This window comes from Drosophila novamexicana, unplaced genomic scaffold (genome assembly GCF_003285875.2).
Source record: "Drosophila novamexicana strain 15010-1031.04,08,12 unplaced genomic scaffold, DnovRS2.1 tig00000462-arrow-pilon, whole genome shotgun sequence".
Lineage (NCBI taxonomy): Eukaryota > Metazoa > Arthropoda > Insecta > Diptera > Drosophilidae > Drosophila > Drosophila novamexicana.
The window spans coordinates 3,184,315-3,206,547 of NW_020824806.1; the positions used below are offsets into that span (position 1 = coordinate 3,184,315).

The 22,233-nt window shown below is 40.6% G+C and overlaps 2 protein-coding genes across 2 annotated transcripts in view; both read right to left on the reverse strand.

Annotated features, from left to right (window-relative positions):
• LOC115760641 (putative cyclin-dependent serine/threonine-protein kinase DDB_G0272797/DDB_G0274007) overlaps nt 1-1,676 on the reverse strand; it is a 104,450-nt gene extending 102,774 nt beyond the window's left edge. Inside the window, exon 1 of the mRNA XM_030702100.1 lies at nt 1,567-1,676. The gene's annotated coding sequence lies outside the window, so the exon portion shown is untranslated. The remainder of the gene's footprint in view (nt 1-1,566) is intronic.
• A 17,747-nt stretch (nt 1,677-19,423) lies between these two features.
• LOC115760877 (diptericin-D) lies at nt 19,424-19,886 on the reverse strand. Its single transcript, XM_030702439.1, has 2 exons — nt 19,756-19,886; nt 19,424-19,692 (listed from the first exon to the last, which is right to left on the reverse strand). Exons 1-2 carry the CDS (start codon nt 19,861-19,863, stop codon nt 19,435-19,437), a joined length of 366 nt encoding a protein of 121 aa, XP_030558299.1. The 5' UTR covers nt 19,864-19,886; the 3' UTR covers nt 19,424-19,434.
• Between the last annotated feature and the right edge of the window lie 2,347 nt (nt 19,887-22,233).

Sequence of the window (22,233 nt, forward strand, 5' to 3'; positions counted from 1 at the left end):
TTTGTATAATTAATGCATTAACAGTTGAGCTATTAAGAGATATGCTTACAATGACAAAGACTTAACTTATTCAAAGCGGAGCTCAATTTGCTGCATATAAAAGAAACTATATCAATCGGAGAACTATAATTATCCATATAGAAGTTGCACTGTGCTACAGTATTGAAATACTTTTGAGGCAAACGATATTTTCTATGGATTTGGAGCCTCTATCATTAGGATTAGTTAACTTCTTCTCGACATTACTTTCGTAAATCCTGAATGTATATAAAAATAAAACAAGTAAGAGGTTCTAGTCGGTAGCTCCCGACTAGGGGATACCCTGAACCCTCTTCTTCCAACATCAAATGCATATATATATATTCTATTATAGAAGCTATATGTCAAGTTTGGGGACTCTAGCTCTTATTATTTACCAAAATTGCCCAATAAATTGCTTGGAAACGGAGTAAGTTATCGATTATCGGAAGCAAACTCGATCTGCGCGGGAACTAGGAGCATCTACATCTAAAATTTCAAGTCTCTAGCTCTTATAGGTTCTGAGATCCTTGCGTTCATACATACGGACGGACGGACGGACAGACAGACGGACATGGCTAGATCGACTGATCAAGAATATATATACTTTATGGGGTCGGAGATGCTTCCTTCTGCCTGTTACATACATTTGGCTTTCGCACAAATACAATATACCCTTATACCCATTTTTATGGGTTCAGGGTATAAAAATTGTCATGAAATGTGCATAGAATGCATAGAAGGAGCGTGACTATTCTCAGAATCGTCTAGGGGATATTAAAGGGTATATTTAAGGGTATTAAATCTGTTCAAACTGTTGATTTTTTCTGCAAATGCTTTGCATTAATTGGCAATAAATTATTTAAATTGCGAATAAATAGACTTTCAATTCATTGAACTAGAAAAATCTCAAACACAAACAGCAAATCAACAATTCAATTCAATTGTCCAGAATTTGAATAGAATTTCAATAAATGTTAAATACAGTTCCAAAAATAGCTCGAATTTTGAAACAAAGCCATTTTCAATATTTAACGATACAACATTTAAACTAGAAATATGCGTAGTTAAAATATATAACATTTAAATTTAATAATAACATTTTATTGCTAGTTTCCTTAAACAAGATATTTTATCAATTGTCTTGAGAATAAAATTCTTTCTCTTCCCTTCAGCGGGCAAGTTCTCCGTTTGCTGCGACTTCATATAATAGAGTCCCCCCCCCCCCCCTCGACTTCCTATCCTTTATCTAGTTAAATGGAACATCTCTTACTACCTCTATCACTCTCGACCCCCTCCATAGCATGGCTAAGTCTTTTAACTCTTGCTGCCAATTAACACTTGAATCGCAGTTGGCCCAAATGCAATTACAATCGAGCTGAACAAACGCTGCAAATTGGCAGCATTTGTATTTGCTGACTTAAGATGACCCACGCCCCACGCCCTCCCCCCCCCCCCCCCCCCCCCCCTCTTTCGGCCACTCACGAACCGCTCGCCCTTCCAGCCAAGCTACTTGCCCCAAAATGTCGCACACATTAACAAACTCACCTGTGATTAATCAAAATCCGATTGCTTCGGCAGACAACTGTCCAATGTCTCGTTCTCTTGAAATTTGATTTTGATTTGGAATTTGATTTCGATTTTCGTTGCTTTTTATATTTTTTGTTGTAGAAGTGGCAGCTCCTGCTAACTTTGGCTAAAGCTTCTTGCGGCTTTGCCTTTTGGCCATAAATAACAATCAATAATGCAAAAAAGGGCGTTAGAAACGCGGCCACAAATCAAATGACACCAAATAATAATTTCAAATCAAAACTATATATATTTAGCTATAAAAAAAAATATATGAACACAATAGTAAAACACACACAAGCACACACACGCACACACACGCACACACACAGTCACACAGGCACAGCAAAAAAGTAAAATTATGAAAAACGAAACTTTTCCTGTAAACTTTTGAGCTAAAGTTAATATTATTCTTGTTGTTGTAGTGTGAAAATTTGGCTGCAAAAAAATAGCCAAACAAATGCCAAAAAGCAATATTCATTTGCATAAAATGCCAACAAAACAAGAAGAAGAAGCAGCAGCAGCGACTATTCAGTGGAATCTGGCATATATAGCGTGCATATATATGGTGCAGGTATAGCATATATAAGGCCTAGGACTTTATGCGCTGCAGATTTATGCTGCGAATATGCAAAACTCGAGCCAAAAAAACTGGCTATAAAAAGCTGGCCGGCCCAGCAACTGCATTTGGCTTGCTTTTCTTCTTTTTTTTTTTTTTGGCTACTAAAACTGTCTCAAGTTAATCGCTTTTATTTATTTTCGCCACAGCCAAGCGCAACAAAAAAAGCTTAAAAAAAAAACACAACTGCAACCGGTTTACTACACACACACACACACACACACACGTACGTGCGCCTGTAGAAATTTTGCGCGCCTTTTGGCTATTTTCTTTGCTTTTAGTTTTGTTATTTGCAGAATTTATGAAAAACTCATCAAAAACAAAACAAAAAAACAAAAAAAGAACAAAAATAAAAGCGTTTTATTTATTGTTTTTGTTGCTTGCGCCCTAAACACACACGTGTGTGTGTGTGTGTGTGTATGTGTGTGCGCGCTGCAATTGCAAGGCAAGCAGCAACAGATAGACACAGCACCAGGTTTCATGTCTAGCCAGGTAGCTGCTGCTGCTGCTTGGCCAGGTTAACACGCCAAACTGGCGACGTCATAAAGTCAGCTGCGCGTCTTCCTAGCATCTTTAGCCAGTGCTGCCACGGCCAGTGCTGCCACCACCGACGCCGCTGCTTTTGTTGTGACTTGTGGAACGCTTTGTTGTTGCTTCTGCTGCTGCTGCTGCTATTCGGTTGACAGTGCAGCAGAGGCTGATGCGAGGCAGCTTTCAAGGCTGTTTAGAAGGCAGCCAGCGCACACACACACACACACACACACACACACACTGAAATACTTGCACACTTGCAGTTTTGTTTTTGTCAAGCACGAGCTGCCCTTTTGTTTAAGTTTAATGCAATGTACATAAATATATATATACATATATATGTATGTGCAGCTATATGCACAAAAATATTCTTTTTTCTTTTAATTGCTAAAACTGGTTTCTGCAGCGGGGGATTGGGGGGACTTTGGGCTGCGCTTTTGCTGCTTAATTAGCTAGTTTTTTTTTTGTTTTTTTTTGCAACTAAATTTACCGTTTGCTATTTATGTTTGTCTTGAATTTGTTGTTTGTTTTGTTGTATTTGTATTTGTTTTGTTTTGTTTTGTATTTTTGTTTTGTTTGTGTTGAACGCGACGCGAACTCGTCGAATGTGTCTGAGAGCTAAACTCGAGTTGCACCCAACGCAGCGTCGTGCTCGGTCGTTGTTGTCGTTTTGGCTGGCAAAGCTCAACTGAAACCAAGCTCGCCAAGAGTTCGAGCTGCTGCCGCTGCTGCCAACGCCAACGCCAAAAGCCAAAGCAGTTAACTGGTTTAATTTTTTTTTTTCTTCTTTTTTGCTCGTCGGCCCGAAGCCAAAGTCGACCGAGTCGTTTCCAACTCGTTTCGTCTCTCTCTCATTCTCACACACACACTCTCTCTCTCTCGCACTCTCCTTCTCTTTGGTGCTTCCGCTTGCCGAAAATATGTAGCAGCAGTGGCAGCTGTTCAAATAGTAGTAGCCGCGCGCATAATAGTAGTAGAAAATGCAGCAAAGCAACAGTAATTAGCTGGCCGCTCTCTTTGCACAGCGCTCTCGCGCTCTCTTAAACGGAAGTAGAAAATTGCAACTGTCGGCAGCAACAACAACAACAGCCGGTTTGTGTTTGTTGTTTACTTTTTGCACTCGCGCGCGCCTCTGTTATACGTCTGTTATACGGCCAAACAGCTGTTAAACAGTCGCTCGCTGGCCGCTTAACAAGGCGGTTGGGCGGGCGTGCCAGCTCAGCTCAGCTCAGGTTTGGGCTCTCTGTGGTCCCCAATTTGTGGGTGGTTGCCATGGCGCGTTTGATAAATAGGCAAATAAATAAATAAACAGTTTCAAGTGTTGCCGCAAATTGAGTCAAATTTTTACTTTTACTTCAACAATAAATTCAATTGCAATGCAATCAACCGCAATGAGATCATTTTTCATTGAATGTAGCGTTAATTATAACACTTAACGCGCATTTCGCCAAGTGTTATAACCTAATTGAATTGGCAGCATTGGCCATTAGGTAATATTGGTAATTATCAAAATAGCCTAATGTCGTACTAAATTATTGAATAATGAATTTTAGTTTTTGGATAATTCGCTAACCGTGTAGAGAAATATTTAAAGCCTGGACTGCTTTTGCTAAAGAAAAACAAAATATCAAAGAAATAACCTTTTTTAGGTTAGGTTAGGTTATTGACAATTTATGGAAGGGCGTATCACTAATAAGTAGAATAATGAAAAATAGATAAATTTATATACTTACTTCGTGAGTCTTGTAGGTTTTTCTTCGACCTGATGACATTGGGTTTTAAGATGGAGATCTATAAAGAAAACAATGGAGTAATATAGCTAGATCTCAGTTTTTAAGCTAATAGAAATCTGACTTTGGAGACATTAGAAACTCTGCTTCTGCAAAGTAAGATTTAATGACCAGATACTCAAATTCCCAAAGATATATACATATCATTTCTCCTTTTTCTTATCAGTTTCTGTATATTCTAACTATTATTATATTATATAGAGTTTATTTAACTGTAAAACTGAGCTGTACATTTCAATTAAACACCATTTAAATGTCCTAATCATTAGCAGCTATTAAAGCATAGCGTTTGTTTTATAACACACGCCCCACGCCGCACGCCCCCCTCGCCTGCACGGCCTGCTGCGCACAATTGTGAATTTCATAACTTTATTAATACATTTGTCCATTGTCTGCTTTATCGAGCCGCATTCAGGCGCGACAAAAGACAAAAACCGAAAGACCCAACCCATAAAACCCGGGTGGGGGGGCTACCGGTGTTCAGGCTACTTGCGGTTGTTGCTCTTGTTGTTGTTATGATTGTTGTTGTTGTTGTTGTTGTTGTTGGCCTAGCTGCTCCACAGGAGTCAAAAACCAAAGAAATTCCAATTAATGAAAATGCGAATAACTAAACAAAGGAGCGGCTCGGAGAGTTATTTGGGGGTAGGAGGGAAAAGGTTCAGGCCAAGTTTTTTATGTGGACTTATGCAAACAGCAGGTGTTGCACTTTACTGTTATTGAGGGTATTATTATTAAGTCAGGAAATGTGTAAGGCATAGAAGAAGATATCTGTGATATTATACTATATATATAGATAGAAATATCTATATGATATAGTCGTCCGATCCACATATATATATATTCTTATTGATGAAGTCGTCCAATCCAAACATATATATATATACATAGTATATTCTCATTCCGAATCGGACGATAGTTCTAAATATTTTCACCACAAGTAAATGCTCTTAAGATATAAACAGAATTTTATCCCATCGGCCTACTTTATCATATAGCTGCATCTTTCTATAGATCGAAAAATAGTAGGCAAAATTAGTTTGTCTCTCAAGCTAACTTGATAAGACAAACCTTTTGGTTAAAAGCAACTGCAATTCACAAGTCTTTTAGTGTATTTGCTCTTCGGCGTGTTGCCTTTCCTTATATCTGATTTTACCTTTGCTTTGGCTTTGTTTACATCTTTTTTGGCTACTTTTATGCAGGTTTTATTGACTCATTTAGTGTGCCTGATGACTTTTGACTGCAGTCGCCAATTCGGGTTATTAGCAGGTGTTCAACTTGAAACCCCCCCTCCCACCCTCTTCCACCTTCCCCCCGCTGTGCATCATAGCTGTCATTAAAGAGTTGGCCAAAGTGTGAAAAATTTAATTAACAGACCGAATGTAAAACCATTTTTTGTGCGCCCACGCGGAAGCGCAAAGTGTTGCAGAAGAAGAAGCAGCAGCAGCAGAGCTATAACAAACAATTTTCAAATCAGCCACGCCCACTTGTGCGTCGCCCACGCAGCAGCTGGTGGCAGCCACCTTGTGGCAGCAACCCAAGCCACCCGCAACGATGTCCAGTTGTTGCATGTGGTTGTTGTTGCTAGTTGTTGTTGTTGTGGTTGTTGTTGTTGTCGGTTGTTGTTGTTGTTGTTGGTGCGTCGGAAGTTGTCGCCGGCAGTCAACAAACCATAACGCACAGCCAACGGTACTTTGACGAGCTGCAGAACATTTAAAGCTGCTTTTAACTGCCAGCCAAGTTGTTGTTGTTGTTGTTGCTGCTGTTGCTGCTGCCGTTTGCATATTAAATTTGTTAAAAAAATTCATTAAAATTTTGTTGTTGAGCGCTCAACAAATTAGCCAAAGCCAAAGCCGCAGCCAAAGCAAACAGCACAAGAAATGGCCAACAAATATTTATAAGCCTGGCCTATATATTTTTGTGGCTTTTTATTGTGGCCTGAAAATGGGCACGAAAACAAAACAAAACAAAAACACAAGAAAAACAGAAGACAAAAAAAACTGCATAATTTTTCAATTAAAGAAGATTACGTCTAGAACTTTTTTTTGGCTGCTCATTTATAGCACATTTTTATGGACTAGCTTTAATGTTGGCTTTAATTTAATGCTGATATCAAATTATGAGCAAATGAAGCTTTAATGTTTGCTTTAATTGAATGCATATATGAAACCCGGCCTTGCCCGTGATACGCATAAAGTAAATTTATTCAAAGATTCTTAAAGTTCGAAACCGAACGGAAACCCAAAATCGCTGAAACACGTATCTATCAAGCTCTTATGTAGAAATTAATAATTAAGTTGAAAACCAAACGGATAAAACTTAAAAACAAGAATAATGTTGCCAGTTGGATCCAGATCCCAAGCCATGAACAAAAAGCCAATTCTTATAAAAATCTGAGAAGATTTGACCGAGTTATGGGGTTGGGAAATGTTGACCTATGTCTATATAGGATATTTGAGACTAAGAATAATTTAGGCAGACTTAGATGCCAAATGGATCCAGGGGCCATCTAGAATCTATATACTTTTGTAGGCTCGAAGATGTCTTCTTCTGCGCGTTACATATTTCACGGCAAAAGCATAATATACTCTACAAGGGTATACAAATTGTAAGAGAATTGCAATCCTAACTTAAATGCCAAAACCTTCGAGTTCAAGCTAGGCGAATGGCCAACAAATTTATTATTGAGAACTACGAGTAACCCATTTTTCGTTTATAATCCATTATAAAACCGAAGAGAACAAAAGCCTAACCAATTTGGTTGATATCTTTTCTTTCTTGCCTATTTTTGATGCTTTCTAAAAGTATAACTTTTTTTAGTTAAAGCTCTTATGTATTCTATATGGGCCGCACTTTAGTTAGTTAGCCTGTATTATCTGCTTTGGCGTTAGGCTGATTAGCGAATCGATTGATTTAATCGATCATAACTATAGCTAGTTTATCGATAATCGGGCCGATCGGGATAAGCATGTTTGGAACACAGCCGTTTTTCAATTTCCTCGAACGATAAGCTGTCAATTTTATGGCCAAAAACGGCGCTTGGCTTTATGAGTTTCAACACCCAAAAACAGCGCGATTACCCACACCCGAGGGGCAAGGGGCGCAGAGTGGAGGGAGCTCAGAACGCACTAAAAGAAAAAATTTATGTTGATGATGTTCTGTGTGTGGCCGTCGCCAGACGCAGCAGACCAAAAATCGTGGCCAACATCTGGCTGGAGCCGCGGGCGCACGCAGACACAGTCAAATTGAAGTTGCAGCCAGCAGACAATGTGGCCAGCAGCAGCAACAACAGCAGCGGCAACAGCAGCAACAACAACAGCAGCAACAACAACAGCAGCAACATCGGCTGCGGTCATCGCACTGCCCACCCAAAAAGGCGGCACTAAATTGCTCGAATGCCGTTAGAACAATAATTGCGCACACACCAAACACACACACACACACACACACACATATATATATACACACACGCATTGATTGCTGATAGAAACTGTTGCCAATTTATTGAGTTGTAAAATTGCAATTGGCCAGCGAGGCGAGAGGGCAGACAGCCTGCAGCACACACACACACACACACATATATATACAATGGGGCAACATATTAAAAATAAATAAATTAAAAAAATACTTGTACTTGCCCCACCCCCCACATCTAACGCTCATTAGTTGCCGCACGCTGCTCCCCGCGCCGCGCAGACTAATTGCCCACATAAATAAGGAGAGTTCACACGAAAATGTTTAGCTCAACAGCAACTGTTGCTGCTGTAGATGTTGCTGTTGCTGCTGTTGTTGTTGTTGCTGCCTTTGCTGCTGCTGCCTTTGCTGCTGCTGTAACCTCTGTTATTGCTGCTGCTGCTGCAACCTCTGCTGGTGTTGCTGTTGATGTTGCCGCTGTTGCTGATGTTGTTGCTGCTACCTTTGCTGCTGCTGAAACCTCTGCTGCTGCTTCTGTTGCTGCTGCTGTTGCCGCTGTTGATGCTGCTGTTGCTGCTACCTTTGCTGCTGCCGTTGCCGCTTTTGCTGCTGCTGCTGCCGCTGCTGCTGATGCTCCCTCTGTTGCTGCTGCTTCCTCTGCAGCTGCTGCTATTGCTGCTGCTGCTGCTGCTGCTGATGTTTCCTCTGTTGCTGATGTAACCTCTGCTGCTGCTGTTGCTGCTTCCTTTGGTGCTGCTGCAGTTGATGCTACTGCCTCTACTGTTGCTGCCTCTCCTCTAGCTGCCGCTGCCGCTGGACAGTGACGAATGTCGCTTCCTTATTGCAAGGTCAATTTTGTCCTCAACTTTCTGCTCCTGCCGCAATTGATTGATGCACTGCCAGCTGCCGTTAGCCGGACTGCCGGCCAAAAAGCACTTCACACCAAATTGGCTCCTAATCTGCAAATGGTCTGCCCAAAAATGGCCAAAGCCAACACAGTTCGGCCGCTTGCCTTAACAATTTTTGTCAATAACCGTAAATTAATGAAATGCAACAACGATGCCACACGCCAAGCAAACAAACAAACGCCGACGACAACAACAACAGCAACAGCAGCAACAAGAGCAACAGCAGCAACAACAGCAACAGCTGCAATTGCTTTAAATAGTTGCAGACAATGCGCACACTGAATACACTTACGCATATATATATATATAGAATATTATATAGTATTTTATGACTGTCCAACTGATTGCCCTAAAAGCTTAAGGCTAAGAAGTTCATATCCTCGCAGCAGTTTCTTTTTGAGTCCAACGTGAAATTGAGCTCGAAGTGAGCGTAAAAGATAGTGTGTATTATAATGAAAAGCATCATCTGAGCGTCGAACCAACAAGCGAGCGGTTGCTGGTTCAAACTTAGCAGCAATTGCATATAATATACATCCACATAGTATATGTCCATGGAGGCAAAAATATCTATATCTATATCTATCTATAAATATCTATATCTATATGCTGACTGACTGATTGGCCTTAACGTTGAGGGCGAGAAGGCAGACATATTTACAGAAGATTTCTCTTGAGTCCAGCATGAATTTAAGCTCAAGGCGGGGCTAAATTGTGGTCAAAGCGTTGAACTAACAAGGATGTGGTTACTGGTTCAAATTGAGCAGATATTACAAACTTTGCTATATTTGTTTAATTCATATTTATATGTTGGGCAAACCCAATGAACAAAGCTGAACAACACTCAGTGAGAGTATTATGACAACCGCAGCAGCAGCAACAACAACAACAACAACAACGGCCGCAACATGCGATTTTAAAGCCATATTTATGGGTCCTTAACATTGGCATTGTTATTGTTATCGCTGCTTGTTGTTTGTTGTCGCCGTTGTTCCTCGTTGTTGTTGTTGGTTGTCGCGGTTGTTGTTGTTGTTGTTGTTGCTTCATTTGTTCTTTGTCGGTTGTCGCAAATGTGTCTGTCGTACATTTTGGGTCACCATTTTAGGTAATTTGTTAAATTTGCATTCAGCTAGACAAAACCACGAGGAACAACATCAAGAACTTGGCAAAAACACTTAAATAATTAAATTATTTTGTCGCCAAATGGAATTTTAACGACTCAATAATGCACAACAAATGCCAAATGACACATTAATAAATAAATGGCCAAAAGGCGAAATGATTTGAATGCTGGCAAAACGGTAGTCGCCAGCTCTACGGCTGTCCGGTTGGCAGCTCATCATTTGGCTGCGATTAACTTAAGTACACAAGACATAAATATTTAAGCGCTGGCCAGGCTCTGGCTGCTTCTGTGGCCGCAGGTGGCAGTTGGCAGTTGGCAGTTGGCAGGCGGCACGGGAGTTGCAGTTGCAAGGGCTGCGTGTAACGGCATCGCACAGTGGCAGCTAAACGTCAGCGGCGCGTCAGTCAACAATTGCTGTCGTGGCAAAAACGACGACAATATGTTGGGATAATGGCCAACTAACTGCGAAGCAGATGCCAATGCAGTCAGAGCCGGTTGCAAGGCAACATTAAGCATAAAATTGCGCGATCTGGCAACCGTTAAAAAAGCAAAAGAAAAAATCCTAACTAAAGGCGTTTCATGCTGGGCAGCTTTTCATTTTTTTTTTTTTGTATACCCAGCACCCAGTCAATTGGGGTATCTTGGTTTTGCTGCAGGCAGCACGAGGCTTTCCTGGACAGCGAATAGCCAAATGGATCCATCTGTCAATCTAAGAGACTACAGGAGCTAGAGATTTGAACTTTGGTACGTAGATCCGCCAATCGATGCAAATCTATATTCGCTTATGTAACTTTGGTATGTAACTTTTCGTTTAGTATATACAGAGATTATTTTACTTTTTGGACAACTGCTACACTTTTTGAAAACTCGTCATAAAAAATCACTTTCGAATATACATAGAACCTTGGGCTCAGGTACATGAACATATTTGGACATCCTGCTTATGCCCTGAAAGTTTCATAGAGATCGGACAATTAACAACCAAGTTATTCAAGAACGCATACGACATAGTTTGTGTCTAGGCTTAGCCGAAGAAGAAAGTTCGAGTATGAAACGAACAGGGCATCTGGCAATCGAGCACTTCCTGCTAAAGCATTAGTAGTGCTTTGTTGTTGTTGTTGTATGCAAATCTGTGCGGTTGCCAGCCGCTCTTGACCACCAGCAGCAGGCAACGGCAACGGGCCCATTGGCTGGCCGATTGTGGCACCTTGTTGATCAATAATTGCCACACGACAGCTAAATGGGCTTTAATGCCATGTTAGCCATGGCTGCGACGCCGCGTCCAAGGAAATGCAAATCAAATTCTAATGATGTTGTAATGCAGACACCCGGCCAAGACACTGAGAGCCACATCGATGGCTTCGGACACAATGCTGTACGGGCACGCAGATAGCCGCAGCAAAAAAACAAAAACAAAATTATATTATTAGAATTGAACATGCAATCTGACAAGTGTTTTGGCCAAAAACATTTCCTGGTCTTGGGCTCAGAGATGGCCACTGAGCAGGCTAATTGCCGCAGCATAAATATTGTTGTATATAACTCGCTCTTCCCCCCTCCCCACCCTCTCTCTCTCACTCTCTGCTGCAAATGACCATCAGCGCGATTTATGATTGCATTTCCTGTGTCTCTACACGAACACGGCCCAAAAGCCGCTTCTTGCATTGTCGCCATGGGCCCACAATTAGGCGGAAATGCAATTGTCGTCTGCGTTAAGTCCAGACATAATCTGTGTAGCGTTTGGCTCATTGATATTCCACACTCTCCTCGAGAATGGGCCTTTTCTTGGCTTTGCCTCTGGGTTGGGCTTTGGCGCTGTCATCGACCACATTGACGACTCGTCTAATAAGGTATTAATAACAATTGCCAAACACATTTGACGACGCATTCTTGCCCGGTTATTGCTCACAACTCTTGTTGTTGTTTTTTGTTGTTAATCGTGCCTTTGCATTTGTATGTATGTATGTACAACAAGCATTTGTTAAGCATTACCTAGAATTGTGGCTAGCGAATGGTAAAATTCTCAGGATTTTCAATGCATGCTTTTTTAACTGCAAATGCATTGCCAATAAAACGGTTACAAAAATCAGCAACGACGAAGATTCAATACCCTAGCAAGCATTTAACATATATATATGTACATACATATAACCGCTATGTAGTATGTGCTCTTCTAACAAACGCAGATAAGTGTATGTATGTATGTTTCTATGTTTGTGCATGCGTTTGCATGTGTGCTGGTTTGAATGTGCCCGTGTATGTATTTTTAGTGAGCGCATCTATAGGTATGTATGCATATATGCATATGTATGTACGCGTATGTCCTATGCGCCGTTATGCCCGCTGCGGTTTTTTCATGCTTTCATTATGAGTGTTACACAAACAAATTAAGTTTGCAATCTAATAGGTTTTATCTACGCTCATACTCATTCTACGGCTTACTCTCATTCACTCCCTCTCTCTCTCTGCTTCGCTCACCCTTGCTCATTTATTTCCTTTTTCTGCGTTCAGTTCTTACTCTGCCCAAGTCTGTACTTCTTTTGTGCCTCTCAGTCACCCACACACATACTACTACATAGATGGCAAAAAAGTATTCGTGCATGTGTATGTGTATTTTTTGGCAAATAAATAAATATTTGCTTACATATTTCCCCAAAAAAAAAAAGGAAATATATGTAAAGGCAATTCATACCTGGCCAGGGATTAACCCCAAGTAGCTCATAAGCACACACAGCACGAATTTAACAGTGTAAGTAGTTAATTTAACCTTGTTAAGTAAACGATTTTATACACACGCGCAGATTAAACAAACGATCAACTGGACAGACGCGCACAGACTAAATTGCCGCATTAATTTCCCGCCTACGCCAAGCCGGCATTTCTACTAATACAACAACAATTAAGAGCACACAATTATAAGTGCTCCTGCGCTCAGCAAGGCTAGCGGGATCAAAAACGTTGCGACCAATGGCGTGCACGCATTGGACATGTGAATTAACTCTCCCGGCCAGAGCATTCACAATGCTTGCTCTTTGTTTCAGTCTCTTTATTACTCAATGCATTTGCTGGCTGCAGTTGAGCCGAAACGCATAACGGGATCAAAAGCATTAATGTCAAAGTTGTGTGGAACGGGGGTGAACATGAATTATAAGGATAAAAGCTCTTTGAGTGCGCGATAATATGTGTAACATTTATATTTATACATTTAAGCTTATTAATTAGATTCGGCTTGTTCAGTTAGTAGATTTAGACCATAATTAAGCATAGCTTAAATATAATTCGGTTGGGTTTTGAGTAAAATACTTACATGAGATAAGAAAATCGATGTTTTTTTAAATGACAATTAATTGACGGGGATTTAGAAGAAAGAGAAATCATATATCTCTATTGTCTCTCTTGATCATCAAGCGTTTAAGCAATTCTTAAATTTTTCAAGTTAAATATACCCTAATATAGGGTATACATATTGTATCATAAAATATGTAACGCACAAAGGGAGACGCTGCGGACCCTATAGGATATATATATATAGTCCTGATCAGTATCAACAGCCAAGTCTGTTTATATGCCAACAAGTCTCTCAGGCTTAAAGATATCGTCATAAATACATATATCGAACCCGTCCGGTTCGGGCCACTAAATTATATAGTTACCGATCGTTCAAAATAAAGTTCTTGTATGAAAAACTTTTTTGTTTTTTCAGGATATCTTGACCAGACTCTGCATATGTTTGTTTCTCAATTCTAAGAACAGTCTTGACATCTTCGGACTATCTATATCATATAATGCATCGAAAAAATGTGTTTTTGTATGAAAAACTTTTTTGTTTTTTAATATATCTTCAGCATACTCCGCAATAATCAGCTCTATACAAAATTTAAACTAAGAGTATTTAATCTACGGTGTTTCGTGTTTTCTTTTATTTTCTTGGGCTGCGATTTGTCATCATCTGCCGACTGATGCAACCGATGCTAAAAATAAAACAAATGAATGCCAATTGCAGCACCTGCCGCCAGCAAAGGTCAACGGGCGCGTGCGGTTCAAGCTGTTGCTGATGAAGTCGAAAGTTGACGTGACCCGTTGGCCAGCTGGAGATTGGCTGTTGCCTGTTGGCTGTTGTCTGTTGTGGCTAAGCCAGATGATTAATCAACGCGTGCATATGACAAATCCACATCAGGCATGGGCAGCAAGCTCTGCGGGCCAATGTCAAATGCTGACCAGGGCCAACAGCAGCTGGAACATGGGCAACAATTGCCAATGCCGAGTCGAGTGGCCACTTTGACACACTCAAAGTTGTGCTACGTGCGCCTTGTACAGATGCCTGGCCAGAGATAGCCACACACTGCCATACAATTTCAATACAATATTTGAAATAATTGGCTACAAATCGTCATTGTTGCTGTTGCTGCTGTTGCTGCTGTTGCTGTGGCTCTGGGCCTGATCCAACTGCAGCAAACGACATGCCAAAGTCCTAGGCCACAAATTGCTGTTGGAAAACTGCCGCACACATTTTGCTGCCGCTGCCGGCATTGTATTGGCTGTGCCTGTGCCTGTGCCTGGCCTGACCTACGACACCAACATGTACGCCCGAGTCCCAGTTCCATGGCCATGCCGCATCCCTCTTCCACTCTGGCCGCCTGTCAAGTTTTGTGGCGAGTGAAACTTGAAATTACTATTGATACTGATAGCAACTGCAACTGCAACTGCAGCAGCAACTGCTGCTGCTGCCTTTTGCGGCTTTTAATCTGTGCGCCGTAATGCGTTACGGTAAATATTTTTGCTGTTAAGATCAAAGCTGGCCATCAAAAGGTTTTCATGTTTGTGCCATGTCTGTCCATTATTTGGCTAATTGAGCGCTGCGTTTGGGTCAGCGCAGTGCCTGCTGCTGCTGCTGCTGCTGCCAATTAGCAGAGCCCGCTTTAACCCCTCACCAGCCCTCAAATCGCAACAATAGAGCAATCGATATGCGGCCAATTGCCACCAGGTGTGGAGAACTCAATCATCGCCAGTGGCCAAAATGCAATTGCTGAGCTTAATGCGCAAAACGTGAGCCCAATTTGCATGGCGACAAAAACAACTAACAACAACTAACAACAACAACAACAACAACAACTAACAACAATTGCTGCAGCAACAATAAAGTCAACCTTCATTTTGCAGTCCAATTCTGAATGCATTTCACACATTTTTCAGCATGACTCAGTTTGCTTTAAGATTTATTCTTTCCATTCATTAGCCATTTGAATCATTTGAGCTCATCGTTGGCTAAGAACTAGAGATGGACGCGTGAGTGGTAGAAAAATATCGAATACGCTCAAATAGATCATATAGATAAACAAGAAAAGAATATTTGAAGTGTCTTGGCAATATAATTACTTGTATTAGAATTAGAATATGACTTATCTTATATTAAGTTTTAATTAAGATATTAAGTTTTTTGATTATATATTTAAGTCTAGTTTATAGTACATATTTTATTATAATACTTATATTTGTAATTGTATTTAATAATATTATAATACAGATAGACTATATTTAAGCAAAGGTTTTCAATTTGTACTGACATATACCTAAACTATAAATATATTTAATTTTTTATAATTTTCACGCATATATGAACTATATATTGAACTATATATTTGAATGCATATTGATTCAGCTGGAACTCGAAGCGACTTCGCATCAAAAACAAACATATAATAAATTATTTTTGGTGAGATTAATACATACATAAGATTAATCAAGCTCTATTTCTTTTCCCTATGATATTGTTTTATACATATATAAACACTCGCGTGTCACGCGCCCATCTCTAGCTGAAGCACTCGACACCTGTGTGAATATCGCATAATGATTTCTCTTTGTCTGACGCTCTGCAAACTCAATATGATAATTATTGTTGCTATTATTATAATTCTAATTGTGATTCTGATTATTATTATTTATTTTTTGTTTCTTACAGTTGCGTGTCACGCGCCCATTTCTAGCGCCCGCAACCGCCAGCTTGTTGCAGCCACTCGGATAGGTCACGTGTTTGTGTTTTTCGTGTGGCACACAGCAAAATATCAGCAATTGAACTATAGACATTTTGCCCAAATCCAGTAAACAGTCGAAAATGCCGCGCTCTTTTTGTGTACAACTTTTGGTAGCAGGCTTGCTAAAAAAGAGGGGGGGTGGGAGCTGCTTTCATGTTTTGGCCTGGCTGTGCTGTTGTTGTTGTTGCAAGGCTCATCTTGCACTAAATGTCAAATGCAAATGCAAAAGCCAAGCGGGCTGCCCACCACAAAAAAAAACTGTAGCTGCCACCTGCTAAACTTTCAGCTAAATTTTAGGTAAACTTGTTTGTGCCCTCAGCTAATTGAAAAAGTTTAAAATGTTTAAAAAATGTTAGAAGAAGAGATTATTGACCCATAGAGAAGGTGCATGTGCATCTGATCAATGGGCACGCCTTATTTTAGAGAATTGGGGAAATTGGGGACTAATTTTTCGAATCATTTCGATTTTCAGTCTAAACTATCTGACTATATATTGAAATCTGTCACAGCAAGAGGCAAGATATTTATTATGTAGGCTCTCGTCTTAGTATACGCAGATTCCAAGTCTTAAAAAACAAATTTTTAGAGATACATCCTGGGTCACTCGTATATACACACTCTTGGATGTCATATTGAATCCCTGAAAATTACATAATGATCGGACAATAGGAACCGAAGTTACTTAAGAACTCATTTCAGTTCTGTAAAGGACTGCGTGCACAATAAGTTGCATATTGTGTTGAAAGTACATTTGAGTTCATGCTGCGGCAAGTGTCCGTCGTTCACACCCCACCAGAGCACTCTTACATGCATTTTTATATTTTTTTCGATTTGTGTTTGTGGCCAAATATCTGTGCCCAGTGTCGGGGTCTGACACTCATAATTAATACGCTTAAGTTGGCTTACTTAGTTTCAATTTGCACGTAGCGCTGACAAATTTCTCTCCACCCTTGCGGGGCTTCATTAAAAAGCCATTACGGGGCCTGCCCGCTCCAAGCATTAAGAAACTTCTGCCAAACTTCTCTTTCTTGATGATGATACCTGGAGCAGAAATATGGCCCAGCCAAAAGTTACGTGTACGCCGCACAAGTTGCCGCATCTGCCGTGCCATCAATTGTTGTTGTTGTGTCAACTTTAAAGCAGTTGTTGTTGTCTTTGTGCCAGGTTTTCTTTTGGCCAACTGCGTGGGAAATGCCGTCGATCGGTCACGATCAGCAATCAGCAATCAGCGCTGGAGCGATCAGAGCCAAGACACAAACCAGCTGAAAGTACATGCAAAATGCAAAGTTGATTTTATCGTTGGTTGTTTGTGTTGTTTGCGTTGTTTGCGTTGTTTGTTGCTTTCCATTCGTCTGGCCTTTAAAGTGATTTGCCACTTGACAAATGAGCTGCCTGCCACATGTGCAATTTAAGAGACGACTCCGCGCGGCAACAACAACAATTTGTGTTGCCAATTTTCGCTCAACTTCGCAAAAACAATAGTCTATGCCTGGCTTGACAATTTGTGCATTGATTTGGAAAATGGCTCCAACAAATGGCCAAGAAATGGAGCGCACATATATATACATATATATACATATATGAAAATGACATGGAAAAGCGAACTCTCGAACTGCTCAAAAGAGAAAATTTTGGTGGCGTACAAACAAAGGAAAATTGCCCAGAAATTGGTGCTATCAACAAAAGCAACTGTGCAGAACATCTAAGGCCAACATCGAGTGCAGCAACAGAACCAATCCTCAAAAAAAAAAAAAACTGCCAAGAAAAATAAAAAAAGTAGCATATTGCTACCCTATGGAACTGACCTTCAGTGCCATTTGCTGCTCACATTTTAAATTTGTTTGTGCAGTTGATTTTTCTTTTGTTTTTTATGTGTGCATATACCCTGTACGTGAAAGCTGAGTGAAGGGAGGGTGGCTTAAAGTGTATGTACGCCAAAGATGTCAGGAGGTTAATAACATATTAAACAGAAGCTGAGTTCGTCTGATCTGTCTACAGGGTATCTGTGAGTCGAGCACCGGTTACAGGTGCATTCTTAAGCATTCTATATGTGTGTGTACGAGTTTAAGCCACTGCGAATGCTTAGCGTGGTTCATTCGATCCTCCATACGGGGTATCTTCAAGTTGAGCAGCTTTTTACTTAAGTTAAAATGGCATTTGAGTTGTGTATAAAAATTTAAACTTAATCAAATGCTTATTTTGGCTTATTCAAAACTTTGTACAGGGTATAGACCCAGTCGAGCAGCTTCCGACTTGAGTAAAAACTTGTGGCTGGAGCAGCTTAGACCTGTATACAGGGTAGCTGTCACTATGTGAATGTAAGCTAATGCAAATGTATGTCTCATATTACACAGTTCCGTATGCAGGGTATCTTCTAGTCGAGCATGCTCACCTAATGCCCTCTTGCTCGCTTGTACACACATGAACATGCTTCTCAGCACATAGAAATATATTGAAAGGCACATCAGTGCTTATCTGTCTGCCTACAGGGTATCTGCTAGTCGAGCATTCTCAGGTAATGCACTCTTGCTTGTTTGTACAGGCACGAATATGCTTATCAGCACATATAAATATGCTGAAAGGCACATCAGAACTTGGCTGTCTGCCAACAGGGTATATGCTAGTCTATCACTTTGTACTTGTGCATTCCAACTAGTTTCATTTTTTCATTCTTATTCGATTTCAACACAAAACGTGCCAAGTTCTTTTTGTTTCTGTTGGCACGTTTCACAAATTTAAAAGAGTTCAACGTGAGGCAAAGGCGAGACTTTTGGTTCAGATGCGACTCCTCTCGTCCACACACACACACAGCGATTGCCCATCCGCAGCTCTGCGCTTATCAGCCGCACAGCTGGCAGATAACAGCGCGAGGTGCACACACAGGAGGCGGAGTCGGAGGCGCGCCTGGCCAGCTGATAGCGTCAACTGCCGCCCAATGTGCGGACTACTCCGAATGGCATTCGATTTAGTTGAGTTCGCAGAATCGAGTGCAAAACATTTCCAGTGCGCAAATTCATTTCGAAATGTTTGGCCTAATGAAATTCTTGCTGCTTGTGCTTTGGCTAATTGGTTTGAGCCAAGGGCGGTCGAACACTGCCATGGATTGGCATGAGGTGGGCCTTAAAACGATATACGATGTATAGATATATAGCTATATAATTATTTGATATTATTTGCATGCTTGCAGACACCGGAGCCGGATCCCACAATATTTGAGAACAAATCGCTTTTCGAGCTGGAGCTGCATTTGAACGATGTTGACTCCAATTGAATATCGTCTAGAAATCAATAAGAATTCAATTTTTTGTATATAGCTATAAAATTGTCCGGTTTTTAATGCGCCGATAAGCTTGCGTACAGCTCGTGTAAATAATATTTAAATTTTGTTTATTTATTATTAAGCATTTATGATTTAAGATGAACATTTCCCGCTCTAGAAACGGAACGTATACTGTGCGCCCGCGCCCCAATTGGGCCGACTGTTGCCGTAGGGTCCGCCCAGGTGCTGGGAATACTGTCCCGTCGCGTCCAGCGAGTGGCGACCGTTGGGACTCTGCCAGACGGGCGCGCGTCCATTGACGCTCAAGTCGAAGCCCTGACGCGGACTGCCGCCGCCCTGCACATTCAGCTGGCGACGCACGCGAAGCTGCTCCACCTGTTCACTTGGCGCCCAATCGTAGTTCCCGGCCAGCTGCTTGGTGGGATTGGGGACCATAAGACTTAAACTCAACAAACTTCTGGGCGCTGCACTTACCAATTGTGTGGCCGGCTCGTCGTCGAATGTCAGAAGCGGATTAGGATAAGCCCAGGCGCAGGCGAAGACGCCGAGGACGAGCAGCAGCAAACTAAGTTTAAGTTGCATCTTGTGGTTTTGAGCTGTGGTAGCTGCTGTTGTTGATGTTGATACTAAAATGACGAAAGTGTGGCTCCATGTGCCTTATATATGCTTGGGGCCCATAGACAAGCTCTCCCGTCGCAGGGAATCCCTTGTGGCACATTGTCTGGCTTGGGAGACTGTGCTTCACAAGTGAATACCCGGCGCAGGCAGCTGATAAGATGCGTGATCTCTTGGCAAATAATATGGTAGCTTGATAAAGACCAGTATGTAAATCCCCGCCTGATGAGCCAAGCAATGCTCAGATCTTCAATTAGGCACTACGCAAAGGTAGAACAGCTGCAGTTATACCTGAAATAAAACAAATGTCAATGTTGTTCAGTTAATCAACCAGATCAATTGATCTTAACTATCTTAAGATATTCTTATTTACTAGGAGATACTCTGTTCCCATCTCCGAGCTGCGGTCATCAACATTGGAAACTTTTTCTAGACATATATACACTCTCCCCAGTCACACTTTCTTGTAGAACTCTCTTTCTCTCTCCCTCCCTCTCTCTTTCTCTCTCTCTCTCTCTCTATTTCTCTCTCTTTCTCTCTATCTCTATATCTATCTCTCTCTCTATCTCTATCTCTATCTCTATCTCTATCTCTATCTCTATCTCTATCTCTATCTCTATCTCTATCTCTATCTCTATCTCTATCTCTATCTCTATCTCTATCTCTATCTCTATCTCTATCTCTATCTCTATCTCTATCTCTATCTCTATCTCTATCTCTATCTCTATCTCTATCTCTATCTCTATCTCTATCTCTATCTCTATCTCTATCTCTATCTCTATCTCTATCTCTATCTCTATCTCTATCTCTATCTCTATCTCTATCTCTATCTCTATCTCTATCTCTATCTCTATCTCTATCTCTATCTCTATCTCTATCTCTATCTCTATCTCTATCTCTATCTCTATCTCTATCTCTATCTCTATCTCTATCTCTATCTCTATCTCTATCTCTATCTCTATCTCTATCTCTATCTCTATCTCTATCTCTATCTCTATCTCTATCTCTATCTCTATCTCTATCTCTATCTCTATCTCTATCTCTATCTATCTCTATCTCTATCTCTATCTCTATCTCTATCTCTATCTCTATCTCTATCTCTATCTCTATCTCTATCTCTATCTCTATCTCTATCTCTATCTCTATCTCTATCTCTATCTCTATCTCTATCTCTATCTATCTCTATCTCTATCTCTATCTCTATCTCTATCTCTATCTCTATCTCTATCTCTATCTATCTCTATCTCTATCTCTATCTCTATCTCTATCTATCTCTATCTCTATCTCTATCTCTATCTCTATCTCTATCTCTATCTCTATCTCTCTCTCTCTCTATCTCTATCTCTATCTCTATCGCACCTCTTAAGCCATAAAAAGCAATAATACCCAATACAGGGGCTTACAAAATATAATCATAGACATCACATAATTATATGCCAGATATGTGGCGCGTGTAAGCCAAACCCTTCCTCAACTTGCCAAGGTCAGTTTGAATTGGCAACGAAAAATGTATGCAAATTTCTAGTTGAAAATCATTTTGTAAATTCCGTTTCGGGAGTTCTAGAGCTCCGAAAATGATTCATTTGAATTAAAAGTAATTTGATATAGGAACGCCCACCCCTTGAGCCAATGGCCTTTTCGCTTTCGCTGGCGCGTTCTACACATAATTAATACAGCAATTTGTTAAACAACATTTATTTATAGACTTTGGGTTAGACTGTGGCATGATAGATTTTCATTGTAGCCTCTTTTGACAGTTAACGCAATAAATCCAATTAAGAAAAAACATTTTATCCGGCTAAACATTGCGGCAGGTTTCATTAAGCAAATAGTCGTTGACGTCGTGTGCGCTTAATTTGTTATTACCAACAAGAATTAGCCAGAAAACAGGAGAAAAAAACAAACAAATAGAAAACAAAAAACAATATAAACACATGTACAATTAGCCAAACTGCAAGCTCATCTCGATGGATTGTCAGCAGTAAATTTGACTCTATGTTCCGGGGTAGACGAACGTCGCCGTGCTCAAGGATAGCCCAAGCCCAGTCTGAGCTTGGCATCTTTAAGATTTACATAGATTAGACAAGAGAAGCTAGCTGGGTGAACAATATATAATATAGCTAATTATGCAGCTACTCGATTTTTGTCTACTTCAATACGATTTTATATACTCTAAAAAAGCACAAATGATATATTTTGAATAGTTCAGGATCCTTATGAATATTAATATGAGATGATTTTTGGAAAATCCGCCCTTTTAGGGGAAAAATAGAAAATTTAATAATACAAATCCCCAAACTTGTGTTCTTTACGGTGCCATACTCTGACTTAGAAAGT

What these genes read in the sequence shown, in the direction of transcription:
- LOC115760877 (XM_030702439.1), bottom strand. Translation starts at nt 19,863, where the DNA reads ATGCAACTTAAACTTAGTTTGCTGCTGCTCGTCCTCGGCGTCTTCGCC. An exon ending in ACGAGCCGGCCACACAATTG is followed by an intron (nt 19,693 to 19,755) that starts GTAAGTGCAGCG and finishes CCCACCAAGCAG; the next exon opens with CTGGCCGGGAACTACGATTG.